At 38.8% G+C, this 19,607-nt stretch overlaps 1 protein-coding gene across 2 annotated transcripts in view; it reads right to left on the bottom strand.

Annotated features, from left to right (window-relative positions):
* GATB (glutamyl-tRNA amidotransferase subunit B) overlaps positions 1 to 19,607 on the bottom strand; it is a 60,115-nt gene that overhangs the window by 10,465 nt on the left and 30,043 nt on the right. Inside the window, exons 3-9 of one of the 2 annotated variants that reach the window (XM_056490698.1) lie at positions 16,453 to 16,566; positions 13,196 to 13,394; positions 12,065 to 12,187; positions 9,128 to 9,241; positions 7,948 to 8,032; positions 7,551 to 7,595; positions 4,825 to 5,014 (exon numbers count right to left, since the gene is read on the bottom strand). In XM_056490698.1, the coding sequence (XP_056346673.1) occupies positions 4,825 to 5,014; positions 7,551 to 7,595; positions 7,948 to 8,032; positions 9,128 to 9,241; positions 12,065 to 12,187; positions 13,196 to 13,394; positions 16,453 to 16,566 (870 nt within the window). The remainder of the gene's footprint in view (positions 1 to 4,824; positions 5,015 to 7,550; positions 7,596 to 7,947; positions 8,033 to 9,127; positions 9,242 to 12,064; positions 12,188 to 13,195; positions 13,395 to 16,452; positions 16,567 to 19,607) is intronic. The other variant, XM_056490699.1, reaches the window with a different exon arrangement.

Raw genomic sequence — 19,607 nt, 5'->3', positions numbered from 1 at the left:
TGACATGATTACCAAAGCACAGTAAACTTTATTAAAAATTGTGTGTGTTAAGCAGAATTCCTACAATGATGTACTGCCAAGTACTGTACTCTTTATAATTCACCTTAGGATTCAATAGCACAAACACTCATTATATAAACAGGGGGTTCCTTTACACAGCAACAATTGTCCAATTTAGAAAGGAAAAAGTGAGCATGTCTGAATGCTGGCTTCTTTACACATGCTGCAGAAGGTTCTACAAACATCCCAGGCAGAATAAGTCTAGCTACAACATTATGCACAGGCAAATAAAGCCTGCAGATGCCACATGTCTGACTGCAGCTACACAGACACAGCATGTCCAGCATTTCCATCATGCATAGGTCACAGTGCATATCCCCAGCAGTGGACACATCCAGATTTCTGGATACTTACAGCCTGGCTGGAGTTACAGTTCTGATCCTGCTGCCAGACCTTTGAAAAATCAAGAACAAACATACACAGCCTTTGCATTTTAATCAGATGATTTCCAGACAGCAAGTGCAGAAAAGCCCAGGAAAACTCAGGGAGACAGACTTACATATGCTACCACGTCTCTGAACCCCATACTCACTACCTGTGCACACATAACCAGACATATTACCCAAAATTCCCCTGCATTTCATTTTGGGTTTTTTAAAGTAACTGTCATTTTCTGTAGCCAAAGAGAAGAAAAATACAATAATGCTAGATTGAAATGAGTAACACAGAGTGTCAAAACATCAGAATGACTGACAGAAATGAAGCATTTTCCTTATTCTCTTGTTATATTAAAAAAAAAAAAAAAAAACAAAACAAAAAGCTTAACTTGATTAGCTTCAGTTTCTAGATACTGCACAACTTGACTTTAATTTGTTTACATTTTGGTAGATTTTCTTCCTGCCAAATTCTCTCCAACAACCAACACACCCACAGATCTGTCCCTTGCGGCAAATCTGAGCTGAAAACCACTGCACACTCCAACATGCCAGATTTACAGAAATGCTGACTGCCTGTTCTCTCTTCATTCTGAATACTCTACTCTAAACTTCATTGAAAGAAAACCAGAAACTGGAATAGTAGCATCATGTTTGTGATCCAGGCCACTCCATGTTCCCATTACACACCAAATATGCTGCAATTTATTCAGGTGAGTCTCACTGACATGAAACCTGACAAACCAATATTTCAATCAGATGCAAATTTCTTTCTTAAACATGGTTCATTTCATAGCACTAAGACGCAAAAAACCCAAGTGGTGTAGTGATTTCAGGTACCTTTTAAACAAGTTTAAAACAAATATTTTACAGAATACCATGAGTACAATCTTTAGGGACATTGGGACTGTAAAGCAAACTTATTCTTTCAAAGACCAGTAATGTTTCCCAAAAAAGTAAATAGGAAAACTGCTTCCATGTTCACAAATAAAATGTCATTTGCTGCTTTGTTATTCCCACACAGCTACTACAATAACCAATTGTGAGGTAACAACTGCTGCAAAATTGTACAAGACTGTCAGGGGAAAAAAATCCAGAACATCCACTAGACAAGCAAACCAGTCATAGAAAGGTCAAACTTTTTCCTAAAGCTCCTTGTAATATTATTTATATTTTAAAAATTAGCATAAGTTCACCTGCACATTAACATGTATGAAAATGGCATGGCATAAAACAAAATGGTCAAAACCAATTCCTCCAGCAACCCACTTTTGACAGTTTGAAGGAGTCACCAATGTGATTGTTCCACCAGGGCAATCAGCCCAAGCGGAACAGTCACTTTTATCTGAGTAAGCAGAGGAACAGTAGATGCACAGGAAGACTTGGAATTCACAGGACAAAGGAAGTCATTAGGCTGGTTTTTCTCATGGTGTACTGTGGCAATCTGTGTATTTTCTGGTTGGACCTCCCTGGACCTCAGCATGCATTTTGGAAATGAAGTGTTGCATTAACACATTAATACATTAATGTCTGCATTAATACATTAATGTCTATGCCAATGTATCTTATTTTTTTACTCAATAGCTAGCAAGATGAAAATACTGTAATACCATAACTGGCAAAGTTGTCAGAGATCCTTCTTGACTGATATACTTCCCAGCTTACCAGTTTATAGAGCAAAGTAGAAATTTCATTAAGAAAATGAGTACCCAAATACCATGGAGTCTACACGGCTCAAAGAATTATATCCTTATGAGTAAGAATAGCTCTGCACAAAGAAAAATCAGAAACACCATTTATTTCTGCAATTCATATGAAACTGCCAAAAATGACACTGTTTACACTTACGGCATTTCAGATACGAAAATATTAATAGGGTACTTCTTCCCTTTCAGTACATTCTGTAAATAGGCAAAGGAGGAATCTCAGTTTCTCAACACCACAATATGTACAGGCAGCTCCTATGTATGAGGACAAAGCTCTGGAAACAAGCTCAGGAGCTAACATGCATGCTGGAAGTATGTACGTTTGATTGTAACTTCAGCACAAAATGCTTTCTCTATCAAGTTGGTGCAGAACAGCCTTTGCATTTTAGAGCCATTTCTCTACAACCGCCATTTATTTAATGAGCACTCCTGGGCTCTCTAACCTGAAAGAATGCTCATTAGATGTGTGCATCTGGTTCTATCAGCAATCATGTGCAGCCTTTGCTGCAAGCTGAACGCAGCAGCAGACATGACACTTCCCAATGATTAAGGTTAATGGGTATCCTAGTGCACAGGCAAGCAGCTCTGGTGGGGATTGGGCAGGCTGACATTCAAACACTCAATAAAAGGAGACCCATAACGAAGAACATGCTCGCTTTATGCATTCAGATGAATGCATTAGCTTATTACAAACTGAATCCCAAATTTCAGCTTGGAGCTCATTAATTGTCTTGCACATCGCAAAAAAAAAAAAGGAAAGGGGGAAAAGAAAAGGCAATAAAGGACTTCAGAGAAGAGCTGAAAGAAACGGAAGTTGATGAGGCAAATATAGGATAGGACTAGTTGGCAGAGATGACAGAAGCCATCCATACCAGCAACTTGATATGTACAAAAGGTGGGCTGATGCCAAGTGAAAGGAGTGGGTGTCCTGGGTGTGGTTGCCATGGAGTTTGAGTTCTAAAGAGGGTGCCGTGGTTTGGATTGTGACCACAACAACGCTGACAACACGAAAATGTTTTGGCTACTGCTTAATAGCACTTTCTTTCTCCACTCTGTCCCCCACAGCAAATAGGCCAAAGATGACCACAAAGCCAGGTGCAGCCAACCCAAGCTGGTTATATTCCCTGCCCTGATCAACAAGAAAAAATACGGGAAGGGCATTTTGGGGATGCAGTAAGTGTCATTAGCTGCAGACTGGCACCACATCAGTCTTCCTATGGGAGTGGTGAGTGATTGTATTTGCATCTTTTTTAAGTTCTCCCCTACTCCGTTCCTTAAGTGTTTCTCTCAAATCACGAGTCTTATTTTTGCTTTTCCTAATCTCCTCCCTGTACTATTGGCCTGGAAAATGAGCAAGCAGCTACATTACTTAGCAGCTGGCAGAACCAACTAAAGAGAGGAAGAACTGGAAAAATTCAGAAAAAAAGGATGCAGGATCTGTCTAGCCCTTCTACTCTTGTTTATTTTAATATGTTAGAAATATGCGAAAAAATGCATGCATGGACAGGAATACTGGCTGCAAAATCATATTCTGCAGCTTATACAATTAAATAGAAAGGTAAGAAACTGCTGACACCTCTCAATACTATGACTGCAGTCTTGTGACTTTGGTAAGAATTATGACTCACCTGCCCACCAAACAGTCTGCAACTTACTAAAATGGCACAGCAGCACAAAAGCAGTTTTCCTAACAGCTTTCCTCAGAACACAGATTCATTTTCTTCCTGTAGAACCAGCCTCCATACAAGTGTATTAAATTACAGACATACAAAGAAGGGATATGAGGTAGTTATGTGCACTGCTTTCCCTTGATTTATAGTCAAAAGAAAGGATCTCCTCCAGAGGACAATTTAAAATCCTTACAGTTCTGCTCTGAATCTCACTTTGAAAAAACCCTTTTCCTTCTGTCTCCACTGACAACAGTGGTAACCAAAGCAAGACATTGTCCTAGCTTAGCTGGGTATGTGAAATGTCTAATCTAGGATGAGTATATGAACTCCCTCCCCAGAGTTACCACTGGCAAAGTGAGATTGCATTTAAGAAGTTCATATTCCTTTAGATTAATTTTGGGAGTTATGTTGTTTTGCTCTCACTTCCGTATTTACAGTTATATTTGCCATCTTGTTTCCCTTCTCATCCCCTCTTCTAAACCTATCCCTGATAAAATGCACTATGAGGTCAAAGTTCATACTGTCAACCATTTGCTACATTTCCCTAGGAATAAATGTGGGGGGAAAAAGGGGGAATGCTTCCACTAATGCGGAAGGTAGATCAAGGAGCACATGAAGGTGAAAGATTTAGACTGTGGATTTTGATTCATGTTCATTAAATATGGTTAATGTGTCCAGCCTTGCAGCAGGCCCAGACTTGAAGAGCAGACACTTGTTGACAAGGGTCTGTATCCAGAACCTGCACATTTGTTGTAGTCAATCAGGGGTACATCAATGTCTTGGCATTTGACTGCACTTCTGTGAGAAACACTTCTTGGCACACTGTGTCTGGTTCATTTTTTCTACCATTCTATGTGTATGGCTCCATGGTAAGAAGTATGCATTGGACACACTTCCAAGTTAGAATATTCATAAGGACTGACAGATGGCTAATATGATGTCTGTAAATCTTTTCAAAAACCATGCAACTTTGAAGTTTCTAGGCTTATTTTAGCACTTAATCTACAGACCTACCAATAACGTGAAGCTATGTTCAGGAAGAATCCCATACTGTTCAACAAGCTTTTCTCTCTTTACACTGGGGAGGTCAGGAAGTCTCTCGTGAATCCAATCAATATTTATCACTTGCTGATGGTTCATATTAGCTGGTAAAGATTTTGCATCATACAGAATCAATGGGGGAAGGTTTGGCTCTGGCATGAATCTAGTGAAAAAGAAGAAAAACTCCTTTATAATTATTTTCACTCAGAAGCTAAACAACAAGGAATAAATTTTATATCACAAGTTTATACTTCCCTGAAAGTTGTATCACCCTTTCAACTAAACAAAATATTAAAAATAAATGACTTGGTATATCACTGGTAAGTAGAAAGAGATCAGGCCCCAAACTTACAAAGCCTCTACTTCTTTTTCTTCAGGAATTTTACACCAATTGTTAAAGAGTTCATAATACATATTTCAAACACTTCTGCTCCAAAAATAGTAATAAAAAGTCCCAAAATCACCAGTAAAAGATATGGAAACAGCCCACTCTTTTTGGCATTAACCATGAATTACAGACCTGGACAAAAATGGAAGTGGGCTGACAGGAAAGAACTTGGATTGATAGCCAACTGCCAGGAGTGATCTGGGCAGGTTGTAATCTTTTTCCAGAAAAACCGCAAAAATCTTGATGAAATCTCATGCTGTGCTAAAAGCAAAGTTACTGTGCTCAGCAGGGTGCTATCATAGAACAAAAGGCACCTTTAAAGAGAAGACCAATTCAAATGATTCAAATAACCACGACTGAAGCAGAAGCTTCACTCTTACATGATGAAATGAGAGGTTCAAAACCACTAGAATAAAGGGCATTGGGCTATAATTATTTCAATTTAAAATCTGCCTAAACGCAGATTTTAACATTAATGTATAATTGACAGCACTAAGTTACAAAAAGCCCTAAAAACATAGTTTACAGTTCAATACTATTCATAATCTTATTACTAGTAATCTTTAAGGTGTTTTTTTTAAATATCTTAGACTCATCAGTTTTGTCTAGGTTTTAATTAATCTTCTTTTGTATTTTTTCAAGTTAGTCTTTTAAAATAAGCCTCGTGCCTGCCCCTATTATAAGAAGGAATTCACAAAATGATGAGTGCTGAATTTCTACAAAAATAAAATATAAAAAGCAGATTTAAATTCATATTTTTTGGGATATTTTCAAAATTGTTGCTCTACTGTAGCAAGATCAGTGAATTCTGGGAGTAACAGAAAGCTCTCTGGAATGCTGTCTTGGGTTGCAATATAGGATGTAACCAAAAGTATGTATTCTATCACCATCTGCTGAAACCAGGCAGGGCAGTGATTCTTATCTCCAAGGGAGATATTCTCTGCTAATGGGTCATCTGCTAACATCAGGTGGGGCAGTCATTTTTATCTTTTCCACAACTTATACTCCCTCCAGGAAGATATAATCTGTTAATGGGGCATCGAGTTTCACTGCAAGACTAATAAAATTACATAATCCCATTGGGAGATGCTCCAGCCAGGGGGAGGAGCCAAGCCTTTCCTACCTACACAAAAAACTGAGATTTTGAACAGCAAATTATCCATTTTTCCACTGGATTCCAGAGGAACACCAGACCCTTCCACATCATCACTGGACCTTGGGAAGAAAACTGCACCCTTCTACAGGACCACTGCTTCAACTAAACCACATCTGTCACTCCAGGAGGACTGTAGCCACCACTTAATAGGACTGCTACCAACACCCTGACTGACAGGGTGTCAGGTTGCATTTTGACTCTGTCAGTGTTTTGGGTTTCCTCTTTGTGATACTGCATTTCTATTTTAATTTTCCAAGTAAAGAACTGTTATTCCTATTCCCGTATCTTTCCCTGACATCCCCTTAATTTCAAAATTATAATAATTTGGAGGGAGGGGGTTTACATTCTCCATTTCAAAGAGCAGCTCCTGCCTTTCTTAGCAGACATCTGTCTTTCAAACCAGGACAGATACAAAGCTAGGGAAGTATTGGGAGGATTGGCACCATGATGGCCCTAAGCAGCTGTGCTGCTGCCTTGCACTGTTGCCTCAGAACTTGCTCCCACCAGCAGTGCTTTCCAACAGGACTCATGCCTTGCCCTTCATCCCTACAGCTAAATCCTTCCTGGGTGACTTTATGGTTCATTGATTGTCATCTCACACTTACAGAAGGCAAAGTACTTAGCAAGGTAACACCTTCATTATGTCTACAAAAACTTCAAGGTAGAAATCTGCCCATGAAATGCTGACATCTTTCAGCAGCAGCTAGGATTTTCAAACAGTGTTTGTAATCTGTGATTACAGAATCTAAGCATGGAGAGGCAAGGCCTGGTAGCTGAAAATCATTTCCCTCTGTATTTACTTAAAGCATGTGCAATGCTGAACTCAGAATATTCTGATGCTTTATGTCAGGCATTCTTAAGAATACGCTTACACTGGCCATATAGTAAACCTTCAACTTTCCCACTTTGAGCTGAAGTAATCCTACCCGAGTCTTTGGGAAAGGTCCAGGGGTTTTACCTGAAATGAGACACAAATCGAAATCCAGACTGGTCAGACTAGCAATGATTGTGATAGGTCTCTGTCCCTTCCAGTGGAAGATAAACTTCCAACACATACTCACTGTACTGACTAACACTACATCCCTATTATAATGGCTACACTTCAGATTTAATAAATTCTCAGTTCATGAAATGTTAAGTCTATTAAAGAAATACCGATAATCCTGTTTTCCTTCTTTGTCTCTCATTGGTACTGTGCACCTGAAATAAAAACAAAAGATGTGGTAAGAGATACATCACAGAATTAGTTTTATGGTAAAACCACAACTCAAAACTCTGCCTCCTGAAGATTAGGAGATCCTCTTAAAACCACTTCAAAGAATAAGTGTAAGAGGGCAGTCATTTTCACAGGCACTGCTTGATGCAGCACACAACCTGTTGTGAAAACGCCTCAGCGTTAAATTTCTCCCTATGAGGAGACTATACTTGTGAACATTAGCTTCAGAAGACAGAAGTTGAGCAACACTCCTAACACAGCTCCTAATCATGTCATTAGGTATATGTGGGCACTCTAAAGCAGCTATTCTTATGTTCCTCCAAAACAAAAACTCACCCAAGCTTGGAATCAAAGGCTCTTGTTTCATTCAAAATTGTCCCTCCATTTCCAAGTTCTTGAATTTGCCTCTGTATTTCATAGTCTGACAGTAATTAAAAAAAAAAAAAAAAAAAAAAAAAGAGTATGCTTGTTAGACTACACTTTATTAGCTTTAGTGCACTCCACTACTTCATTTTTCATTGCTACACTACAACGGAAGACTTAGCTGTTTTAAGCTTAATGAAATCAACAGCAGTAATTATGGGCAGAATTATCAGTTGCTGTCTGTCTCTCCAGCACTGTTTCTTTCTTTGTGTGTTTTTCTCATCTGCTTTCATTTCCTTTAAATGGAAACTATTTTCTCCCAGGCACTGCACTCTGGTCATACGTTTATGGTGACCTTGCAGTCACCCAGTTCAGTTTTCTTTTGGAGATATAACAATCAATCTTTTTTCCGCTCATACCCAAGCTGCATCTGAACTTCACACACACTACACACCATACTCATTGGAAAGCAAACATTTCCACTGGAGGACACAAAACCACTGCTACCATTGTACAGTTATTTTAGTACATGCTAGGCACTGAACCACCTGCTTCATTCTTGCAGAGAGAGGTTTTACTGCAAAAAACCTGCAGACTAACATGCCTGCTCTTCCCAAAGTAGCCCATACTAAGATTTATTCTGTCAGTGAGCAGCAAGAGTGGGACTGCTCCATAAAGAGGGATAAGCCAGGAGTGAAGGGTGACCAGAGCCCAGGCCATGCCCACATGGTCTGATGCAGTCCCCCTAGTCTGAACAATGTGAGAAAGGGCACGTGCTAGTAACAGAGTCCTCTGTCAAAGTGAGGGGATAAGCTAAGTCCAGCTCCCTTTCAGGGAGCTCAGGGAGAAGCAGAAGGAGCTAAGTCCTGAGACAGGACTGGGAACAAGACTACAGAACATGTCCAAGGTCCTTCAGGGGACAGGACTGCAAACTGGCACACCTATGACACAGCCACCCAGGCAAGGTCCGAAGGCTCCAGCCTAAGCCTAAATAGGACTCCTGTACCCACAGGCAAGGCACATGAAAGAGACACTCAGGTGAAGCTTGTCAGGGCATTTAAAGCCAATTACTGCACTCAGAAGCCTGATACATTACATCTCAGACTACATAAAATACCTACAATGCTCTTGTAATGAAGCAACCACCGTTTACCTACTGCTTTTGCCAGAAATCGTATGCTATTGATATTCTTCACTTCAGTCCTCACTCCATAAGGCTCTCCAGGGTGATGCACAGAAACATTGGCATCCACTCTCAGCTGACCCTCTGTAAAAGGAAATTTTATTAAGAGAACAGTCTGCCCTGTACACTAGAGTCAAAAACCTTGGCATGCATGTTATGTGCAGAACCTTAACAGCAGACTTCTCTATGTTCAGAAAGGGCTAACAACCATTTCATCATAGCTTTCTGTTTGTGATTCCATCTCAAGGCACTGCCTTGAATCATTCAAAATAGTTTTAAATTACTGCTCATAATTCTTCTCGGAAAACTGCATGCTGCAGTGCAGCACACATCCTCTAAGTCATACAGTCTAATGAGCTTCTGATTCACAGCACTTAAATAAAGGACAGAATTAGACAAGCAAAGTAGTAGATTGTGAACTTCCATTCCTCTCAAAGCAGCACAAAAATACCTATTGAAATTATAACTTGATGGATATATACTATCCTAGCATGAAACACAAGAACTTAAGGTTGCGTTGAGCAGATTTACTAAGGTGTTCTTGGAAATTTACAGCTCAAGGACAAAACGTGAGAAGCAGTGGATTTTTTTGCAATTTTTTCTTCTCCTTCAGGAAACTGCAATCTTACCCTCTCAAGTGTCCCTGGCTGCCAAAAACTGTACAAATTTTTATACAAAAGTATCATGCACTCTCAGTCCAAAACGGACTGATGGCCTTAAAAATTTTTAATGATTCAACCACAAAGAAATCCTAATTGTATCTTTCTAAGTATTGTTCCTCTAAAGACATCTCTTCCAAGAAGAAAAGCTTGCCACAGTTATCAGCTGCTGGGAATACACAAACAGGAGAGGTTGCATTACATCCTGTAATGTTAAGAAACATTATTTTACCCATATTACACAGTGAACATCTATAGCCTTTCCTTGTGTTTTTTTTTAATTATTTTTTTAATTTTAAATGCAGACAAAAAAAACCCAAATGCCTAGTGATTGGATGCATGATGATATTATAGAATTATAAATGGGAGTGCAAAATGGCTCAGAGTTAGAACTGTGATGACGCTAAATCTTCAGAACCCATTCTGGTCAATAGATTTAAATTGACTCAAGAGGCCTTGGTACAATTTGTAAAAGTAGGCTGGATGACAGCCCACTAATTTCCTGTCTTCACAGAGCCTTGACAGACATGCAAATGAGACAAAGATGCTGGAATGACGCAAAATCTCTTCTAAAGGAAGTGTTTTGCATGTGCTCCCTCTTTGGGGTGAAACTAGTTCCAAATGAGGAGTAGTCTTGTCCTGCCCTTGCTTCATTTGAGATGTAACCTGTTTCTACTTGGATGTAGGTGTCAGTTTGACCAGACAATGAATCTCATCAGGCATAAGCAAAAGACTCAGGCTGCAAAAGTTCCTAAAAGAAAAACAAACAAACAGACAAAAAAAAAAGGGCTTTTTTTCTTTAAGTCCAGCTTACTTCTCTTCCACTTTACAATAAAAGCATCTTTTCATCTGTTTGTTGTCAATGAAATAACATCTGATTAAACTAGGCACATGTCTTCACTGTACATGCTAAAGCCCCTAAAACCTTCACTTAGAAAGAAAAAAAAATTAAAATACTTTTATAGCTAACTATCCGGGAAGAAAAAACCAATACTGGGATTCTCATAAAAAGTCAGAAATCTCAGTGCAATAAAAAATATCACTATGCAATTCCAATAGCAGTCTTGAGGCAAATTCAGAAGTGAAAAATGATTGTATATGTGTATGCCCATGAAGGCCCTTGAAGAAGCATCCAAACCGGCTGCTTAATACTGACAAGCATGCTTTATTTGACAGGTGGAATACTTGTGCGAGAAAAGATTCAGAGAAATAGATAATGTCTAGCTATTACTACTTCCTGCTACATTAAATTAAACTTGTATCAGTAGCCAACATTTAGTGGATCCCATTTTTTGCGTGATGCAGGGACCATTCTGACTCAGTTTTCCAGGAGACATCCACTTGTATAATGGACTGAATTTGCTGCCAAACAGTGTCACATGCAAAAATATAGCTTACACTGTGAATTTTAATAAACAGCTGCTAATTGTGTATGTGTGGAAGGGATAAATGACTGAAACCACTTTTAAATTCTTAAGCAGATGTCTGCTATATACTACCTGTAATCATACACTGGTTGTAAATTTTGGTAACATTAAGACTGAGTAAAAAAGGCATGATCTGAATCTTACAATTAATGAGACAGAATCACCAGTTAGGAGGCTGAATGCAGGCCATGCTTCTGCACATCACCTATTGTGAAAATTGGGGCCTTAAAATTACAGAAAGAGCTGGTGCCAGAAGCAATGTTTCCTGCAAAAGGAAGTGGTCTCAGAAAGATAGGTAATTTTGACTAAAATTAACCCCAGCAACTATTTCTGTACATGCTGTTGTTTACTCCGTCTCATCCATGACCAGCACAAGTTTACTGCCTACATCAATTTTATGACTAGTCGAGACCTGACACTTAGAAGATGATCCATGCACCCACTACTTTATCCCTTTGTCCCTTCCATACTCCATAATTAATCCTTGCTACAGCTCTTCTGTGCTGCAGTGCTGTGGCAAGCAAGATGGAGAGAAATGGGGAGAAGCACCACAAGAGTCGTGGGGACGTTTCTTCCTGCCTAGCTTTATCCTGTAAAATTACTGTGTGAGGAAATGTAACATCTAGCACGGCAAAAGGTCTGCAGAAAAAGGCAGGCCTATAAGCATGGCAGACATTAGACTCTGAGGATTGTAAAAACAACAGCTAGAAAGGTCTATGCTTTATAAGCAATCACAGAGCAAAATAACCAGAAGCTGCAAAACTCCTGCAAATGCAGAGAATTACTGGTGACAAAGGAACATGCCTTTCTTCCCTTAGTACCTGCCATGACTGCCTGGCTGCTCCCAAGTGTTTGCAGAATGAGCTGAAGCTCTCTGACTGCTGCAGCTGCTTCTTCCCCACAGCACATATCAGGCTCCATGACAAACTCCATGAGACCGACTCCTATATGGGAAAGAGACAGGAAATTTTCAGCAATAGCTTTTGATCTTGGCATATGGGAGTGCAACTGGCTAACATATGAAAGGACTTGGGCTTCTTAAAAAATAGTAATAAAAATACATAAACCCCCATGTACTATTTAGTAACTGTCACAATGGATCTAGATGCAGACAGAAAGCTATAAAAACTTTTCCTGCTATTTTTTTAAAGCAACAGACAAACTGCAGACAACCCTCCACCCTTTGATGACATGCAGATCAGAAGGACCCATTTCTCTTCTGCCTTTCTCTAGAAGAACTCTCATTTAAAGCCAATTGGGTTCCAGATGCAAATTTATTTATCTTAAACTAATTTTGGAGCAGGTAGAAATGCAAACAGATTTAGTCTAGTTTTCAGCTTCAGGACTTAGTTTTCAAGGAATCTGAGCAGCAACAGCCCCCAGCTTCAATGGATACCAGAGTACTTCACCCCAGTTATGCTAGGCCAGCCAGGTTGCTGCCCATGCGTTGCTGCCAATGTTGTCCACTCCTTTGGATCACTTCATTTACAATTTCCAAGTTAAAAGAAAAAAATCTACATTTCTTCGAAGCTAATAATTAAAAGAAATATCTGAGTTATACACCAACAGATTCCAACAGCTGCTTTCTCTATACACAAATTTGATTCACTAGATCTGTTATAATTTACTTTTTTTAGTAATGCATACAGCTCAGAGCTTAAATAGCTGAACGGGTCTATGTGACTGACACAGTTTTGAGCAAATTGGAGCCAAGGGATTTCTAACTTGCTACTGCCAATTGCCATCAACCAACAGCAAATGGGAAAGGTTTACTGGCCATCAAAAAATCAAGTATTCATTTGTTTCAAGTGTAACAGTAATTTTCATGAATTATTTTTTCAAGGAGAGAGCCATAAAGCTGATTTTTTGCCTGTTTCCTGTCATCTATTTACCTTTAAAGACCAATCCTAACCCAAAAGGAGGAGAAAAATATGAAAATAATCCAAGCCTACCAGCCCTATTCAAGTCCACAAGGGTTTGGCTCCTTGTGTCATCACGGAGACTTTTTCCACTGTCTTGCTCCAATTGAATTTGTTTAATCCTTACAGTTTTGGTCACCATCTGGCTCATCTTGTTGTCTATGCAGAGACTGTATGACAGACTTCCATTCACTGCAATAGGAACTCTTTGCTGAGTGATTTGATAGCCAGCCTGTCAACAAAATTAGCTTTATACGCAACTGAAATATTCACTTTTCAGAAAGCAGATCAAGTGCAAATATAATTGACTAAGAACAAAACTGAAAACACAACATCTTTCATAGTGACCTATATAAGAGGAGAGAATACATGCACATGTAAATTCAAAAGTTACTTTGCTTAGATGGAAGGGAAGCAAGCTAGAAGACGAGCCTAGAATTCAATGTAACGGTAAGAAGCTGTAAGTCTGGAAAAAATAAAAATTTTATAAATAAAAATATTTTATAAATATAAAAATAAATATAAATAAAAAAATTGAGGACTCCTCAATACAGACAAATACATGACACCATACTAATGCTGAAATAAGCAATAATCAACTGCACAATCTCTTGCCAAGGATGACAGACATCTCCGATACTGCCCTGGAGCAGGAAATGGACTGGAGGAGGTTCTTCCACACCTGTGGTCCCATGATCGTATTACATCTTGTTTGAAGCCACTAACTGTACATCCATCCCCAAACTGGGACTATCACTCATCCTCCCAACAGACTGCATATCCCCCTCTGTCTTTTCCAAATTGTACTCATTGTAGGGGAGGAAAGGGAAGGGTGGAGGAGTGGAAATCAAGAAAACGATAAAACTCTATTTCATTAATGTAGCAATTTAAATGATAAGACATTGAAACCCTACGTAAGGCTAATAAATGCCACCTCACGCCTGGGACTCCACACAAAGGGGAAAACTGCTAGCCGAAACAGTGGCTGCCAATGACAAGGTATTAGAATAACTGCAATGATATAAAAATAGAGAAGTGAATCAATGACAGCTGAGGTGGGGTCCCCTTTGCTTCCTCTTTCCTCACCTGCCTATGGCACCAGTGGTTAAAATTTTTGAAAAGTCTGCCAGACAGAAATTATTTGGGAGGAGTATTTGCATATTTTGCAGGGACAACAAGCTTACTCTAAAATGTAGACATGGTGAATTCCAGGGCACTGAAATGGAGAACAGTGGTCTGGCACTGTCAACACCCCAATTTATATATGCAGTGAAGTGCATGACCTCCTAGAGTCACTGTACGAAAAATGAAATAACTGACTTTGCAGCCTATGCTAATCACAGGCTCTTCTCATCTCCTAAAATTCTAATTAATATGATTTTTTTAATGCCTGAAATATTGAGTGAGAATGAATAATAGGAATCCCATTTCCCATCCAAAGCCTCATTTTCAGGAGTAATAATAATCCCATTGTTAAATGACCTTAAGAACAGGATTTATCTGTTCTATTCAGCTCATTAACCTAAACTCTGCATCTTATTACAGGGTTCCTGACTAGACTGTTCACTATGAAATGCAGGTCAGGCAGTTTATTGTCAGTGCTTAAACTGTATAAGTCGAATTACATGTTTCAAGCTAATAAAATGTGTCAGCATCTCTCAGACCAAATCTCCATGCTTATGGAGGATCCTGTAATTTACGTCTGCAGAGTTCTACAGTTTCTTCCACCTCAACGATTCTCTTGGATGTGGATTCTCTCCCAGAACAACATTCACCCATATAGCTGCTCTCAGTAGACTGATAGCAGCAGACATCACAAGAATATGAGAGGAATTTCAGTTTACTCAAGTAAATACTAAAGGTAAACTGCCAACAATTTGTCTGTGACGTTTTTGATGTTTCTTTATGATGTTTAAAGGAATTTTGATAGCTATTTTCCTCTAGTTCACCTTTTTCCCCTTCAGATCTTGAAATGTGCTTTAAGACAGCTCTACCTGTTTAAAAAAAAGTATTGACAATTCAAACTGCTACGTTTGCTTTTCACATTCCCAGCAGGCCACTGCACAGCTTCCAGTAAAAAGGCCTCTTAATGGCTAACAAGTATTTGTAAAGTTATCCCCAGAAACCAAATCAAAATGATAGCGACTCCACAGAAAACCCACAAGTTTCCAACCTAGAAGAAAAAACAGAAATCTTTTCTGAGATACAGGTATCCAGTGACAACTATCATATAATTCTCTTCCTAAGGTGGGAAGCAATTGTATGTGAAAATGGTTTGTGTAACTTCAAAACATTTTCAATGCCTGAACAAGAATGGGAAAGAAATTATTTTGGTTAATAATACAGCACCTCTACTCAGATGAATCTCCTCAGATTCATCTGGGATCTGAGAGGTATCCTACTCTGTTTCTCTGGATGTCTGAGACTCCTCACCTAAAGAGAAAATAAGGTAACATGCCTGATCTTTCCCAATAAACAAACCCACATATTTTTATTTTAATGTCATCAAATCTTCATCCCAAAACCACAGAAACTAAAAATAGTTTCCTCCCTTTGACAGATTAGTGTTAAACTGAACATTCACACAAAAATAAGTTAGAAAGGTTTAACGTCATTAGAGGGAAAAGAAGGCTCAAACACTGCTGCATCTTCTTGTAAGGACAGAAGTCCGGTTCTTAAATTATTTCAATATTTCTACACCCATATGAAATGCAGCAAAACACAATGACTTCCAGTGGTACCTTCTACACAATATGAAATCTACCAACAAATGACACTGCAAAGACTCAATTTCTCATCTGTTTTGGTTTTTTATTTATTGGAACCATTACTGGGAAAGTTTTGAAGGGAAATTACATATTTTTAGGTCCCAAAGCACACACAAAAAAGACATTACTGTGTTTATTCCACTGGAGCCTGTTTTAGTTATACATTCACTTTAAATGAAGGACTTTTATTAGATTGTTTTTACCCTAACAGACAATTAGTACAAAACACCAGGAATGGACAACTTAAGGGACAAGACTGCTCCAGCTCCAATCCAATTACATTAGGCTACTGGAATTGCGCAGCTAAGCAAGGAGTCAGGAATCAGAGCAACCATATTCACTCAGTGAGCACCAGGGTACAGTTGCCTATTCCACCAGAGCACAGTGCAGCATCCTGTTGGGGTGAGCAGAGCACTGACTGAAAACAGAAAAAGCATCTCTGCACTCCTACCCTACTGCCACCCGTATTCCAGACTTGTCCTTCTTACAGCCCAGGAGGGACCAGCCATACCGCATACTTACAGGCAGATCTGCATAGAAGTAGTGTTTTCTGTCAAACAAGGACTTCTTGTTTATGTGGCAGTTGAGAGCCAGGCCTGTCATCACTGCTGCTTCTACACATCTCCTATTGAGAACCTAAAGAAACATGACACATGGTTTTGCTCAGATACTCAGTATGTTACAAATGTGTCTCCCACACACTGCCTTATAAGAAGCATATATTTAACTTCACTTGCCTTCAGTCACCATTAGATCTCTTCCTTTGTGTGGGCAGTTCTTATTCATCATTAAAGTTACGGTAGCTATAGATCTGCAATGCTTTAAGATGAAAAAACAAGCTATTCAGTCATTTTGTCGCACCACATATGGAGGTGTGCTCTCATCTGGCCTGCCAGTTTTGCAAACATTCAGTGCTTTTGAATCTTTGAGGGTACAGGAGACAAATCCAGCACAAGATAACTGGCTTGTAACCAGAAGTCAGCTCATACTGGGAATTTGAAACATAGGGGATTTGCATTAGGGACTGCAAAGCTGTACAGTAGAACACTTCAGAACACCTGTAACCACAGAACCAGAGTGAATTTATGAGTATCTACACTTACTATAGATTATAATGCTTTGCTTAACCATGATGAAATGATGCACACTAACAACTTCGCTAAAACAGAACCCAAAACACAGCAATTTATCCCATGGCTAAAAGTATATCCGTTTCCAGCATCCAAGAAACCCATGTGATTAAGGTTTCTGCAGAATGACATGTGATCTAAAGATCCAGCAAGCTCTTCACAAAGAAAGGAATTAAATGTAGCTTTTCACCATAGACTCATTCTCAGCACTACACCATTCCATCTCCTCAGCAGGGTCAGGATCCAGAAGAGAAAGAAAATTTAACTCCAAAAACTACTGACAAATGACGGGTTTTTTCAGCTGTGCTCTCATTAATTTAACAGTTCATTTAACTAACATCAAGCGGATGAAACTGAAAAGGAAAAACCACTGAATTTGTCTTAGTACAATTCTGATGTGCTTACACCCATAGTATTTTGAAACAGGAACAGAACTTTATCATCTTGTCCTGCACTGTACAACTGCCAAGAAGTCTAGAACATACATTACTTCATCTGCATTGACCAGAACATAAAAGGCTTAAATAATGCTTTCTTCCATGTTTCTGGCAGTATTTACTTTTTATATTCTCCAGCCTGATTTCTGAAAACATATTAAGCAGCTGTACATTTGCCATCGTCCCACATCTTCAGCCAGAAAAAAACCTCTATTTTACTCATTTAGCTTTAAAACATCAAAATAGTAAGAAAGGATATGGACAACTCTTCATGCAACAAAAACATTAAAATTGCTTATACAGAACAAAAATTAAATAATTAAGACATTTAACAAGGGAACTTTCAGATATTTAGTGTAGCTATATATGGCTAACTAGAACACATCATCTGTTCAGGCATATTTTACTTATCAAAAATTTAAGAGATACATAAAACAAATTCTAGACAAGAAAAAAGGAAGAACAATCTCTTTGAAATACCAATCCACAGCAAAATGCACACAATTCATCCTGACTCGAATCTAAAGAAAATTGGTAACTACAAAATATTATTTTAGGAGCATAATTGCAGTTCAGCATATAGTAGATGCTCCTGTTTTCAACAATTAAATGATTTCAGACAGTACAGACACTTTTTTTTTACTGTTTAAGGAATTCTGTAACAGTGGTAGTCAAACAGTTCAATGCTTAAAATATCTTCATATTTCTAAATACACAGGCAAATTTCCTCTTACTAAAGCCTTATGGCACAATCCTGCTCAGCTTTACAAATTAGTGAGGACCTTGCCTGTCAGTGCTTTAAAAACTGGCCACCAGAAACCCATTAAGCCTCCATAAGGACTGGTAGACACAAAACATTGCTTCAAAGCAGTGAACCAGCATCTTGCTACAATTCCTGACAGTGCAGGGGTTATGATTGACTGCAATCAACAAACACGACAAGACCCAACTCCCAAGTCACAATCAGTGAAAACTTCGTAGAACTTCATTGCTATTGAATTTTTCTTCAAAAATAGGATAGTGTGTATCTTACTTACTGTCCTAAGGTTGAGGTGAAAGAAACAATCCCCACATATATACTACTTAAACCCAAGACAGTATTTTGCTGTACTGCTGACGAAACATTTTGGTGGCTCCTGGGAAAAACTGGCATAAAAACATGAAGTATTGATTATTTTTTATGTAGTATTACTAAGCATTTAGCTAACTTTGATGTGTATGTATCCCCAGTGTACTGGATCATAGTAGCCAAATCATTGTATATGTACCATTACTCATTCAACTTCCCATGCTATTCCTTCACTGATCTCAGTGGTGAGAGAAGGCCTTGCAAAGCAGATCTTTCCTGCTATGTCATACTGAGATGGCTACTGCGCCAATCTGCTTCCTCTGCTCTGTGGGGCTTAAAAAAAACAACTCAAGCCCAATCAGATGACCCTCTTCTTCAAAAAACAAAACTTATCTAATACTGCCTCATGTCTGAGGTGACTTCCCATACACACTACCATCACCAAGGCTGTAAGCACTAAGCAGAATTGTTTAAGCAAATTACTACCTTACCTTCAAACAAGTCTTGCTTTTCAAATAATCTGCAGTGATAAACATCAATTCAGTAAATGAAACTTCCCACACAAATGACCTAGAGTAAGTACTCCAGCTTGTTTTGCAGTAAGCTGTCATTAAGTAGACAGCCTTGACTTGCATCAGAGATTTATATTACTGGCTTGAACTGACAAGCTGCCTGTCTGCTGTTAGCAAAGTGAAAGCAAGCTGTGTAGTTCCTGCAGTAGCTATGGACAAAACACAATAGTTTATAGTGACTTCTTCAATATTTCTGCTCTTCTAAATCAGACACATCCCTCCCAGTATTTGAAGAAAATCCTAGAGAGCTATACAAAAGGATATGTAAATTGTTTGTATTGGAAACTCATGAAAAACCTTAAAAATGGCATCACAACACCAGCACCATTTCCCTTGTAGCTACGGTCTCCTGCTACAGCACCATGGTAACTGAGCACTGAAAGAATGGAAGAACAGTCTAACCAAGATCTCTCTTCTTCTGCTACTTGTCTATTCTTTACATTTGTACCACAAGTGGAAAGACTCCTTT

The sequence above is a fragment of the Oenanthe melanoleuca genome, chromosome 4 (genome assembly GCF_029582105.1).
Source record: "Oenanthe melanoleuca isolate GR-GAL-2019-014 chromosome 4, OMel1.0, whole genome shotgun sequence".
Taxonomy (NCBI): Eukaryota; Metazoa; Chordata; class Aves; order Passeriformes; family Muscicapidae; genus Oenanthe; species Oenanthe melanoleuca.
This window is presented reverse-complemented; position numbering and strand designations above follow the sequence as displayed.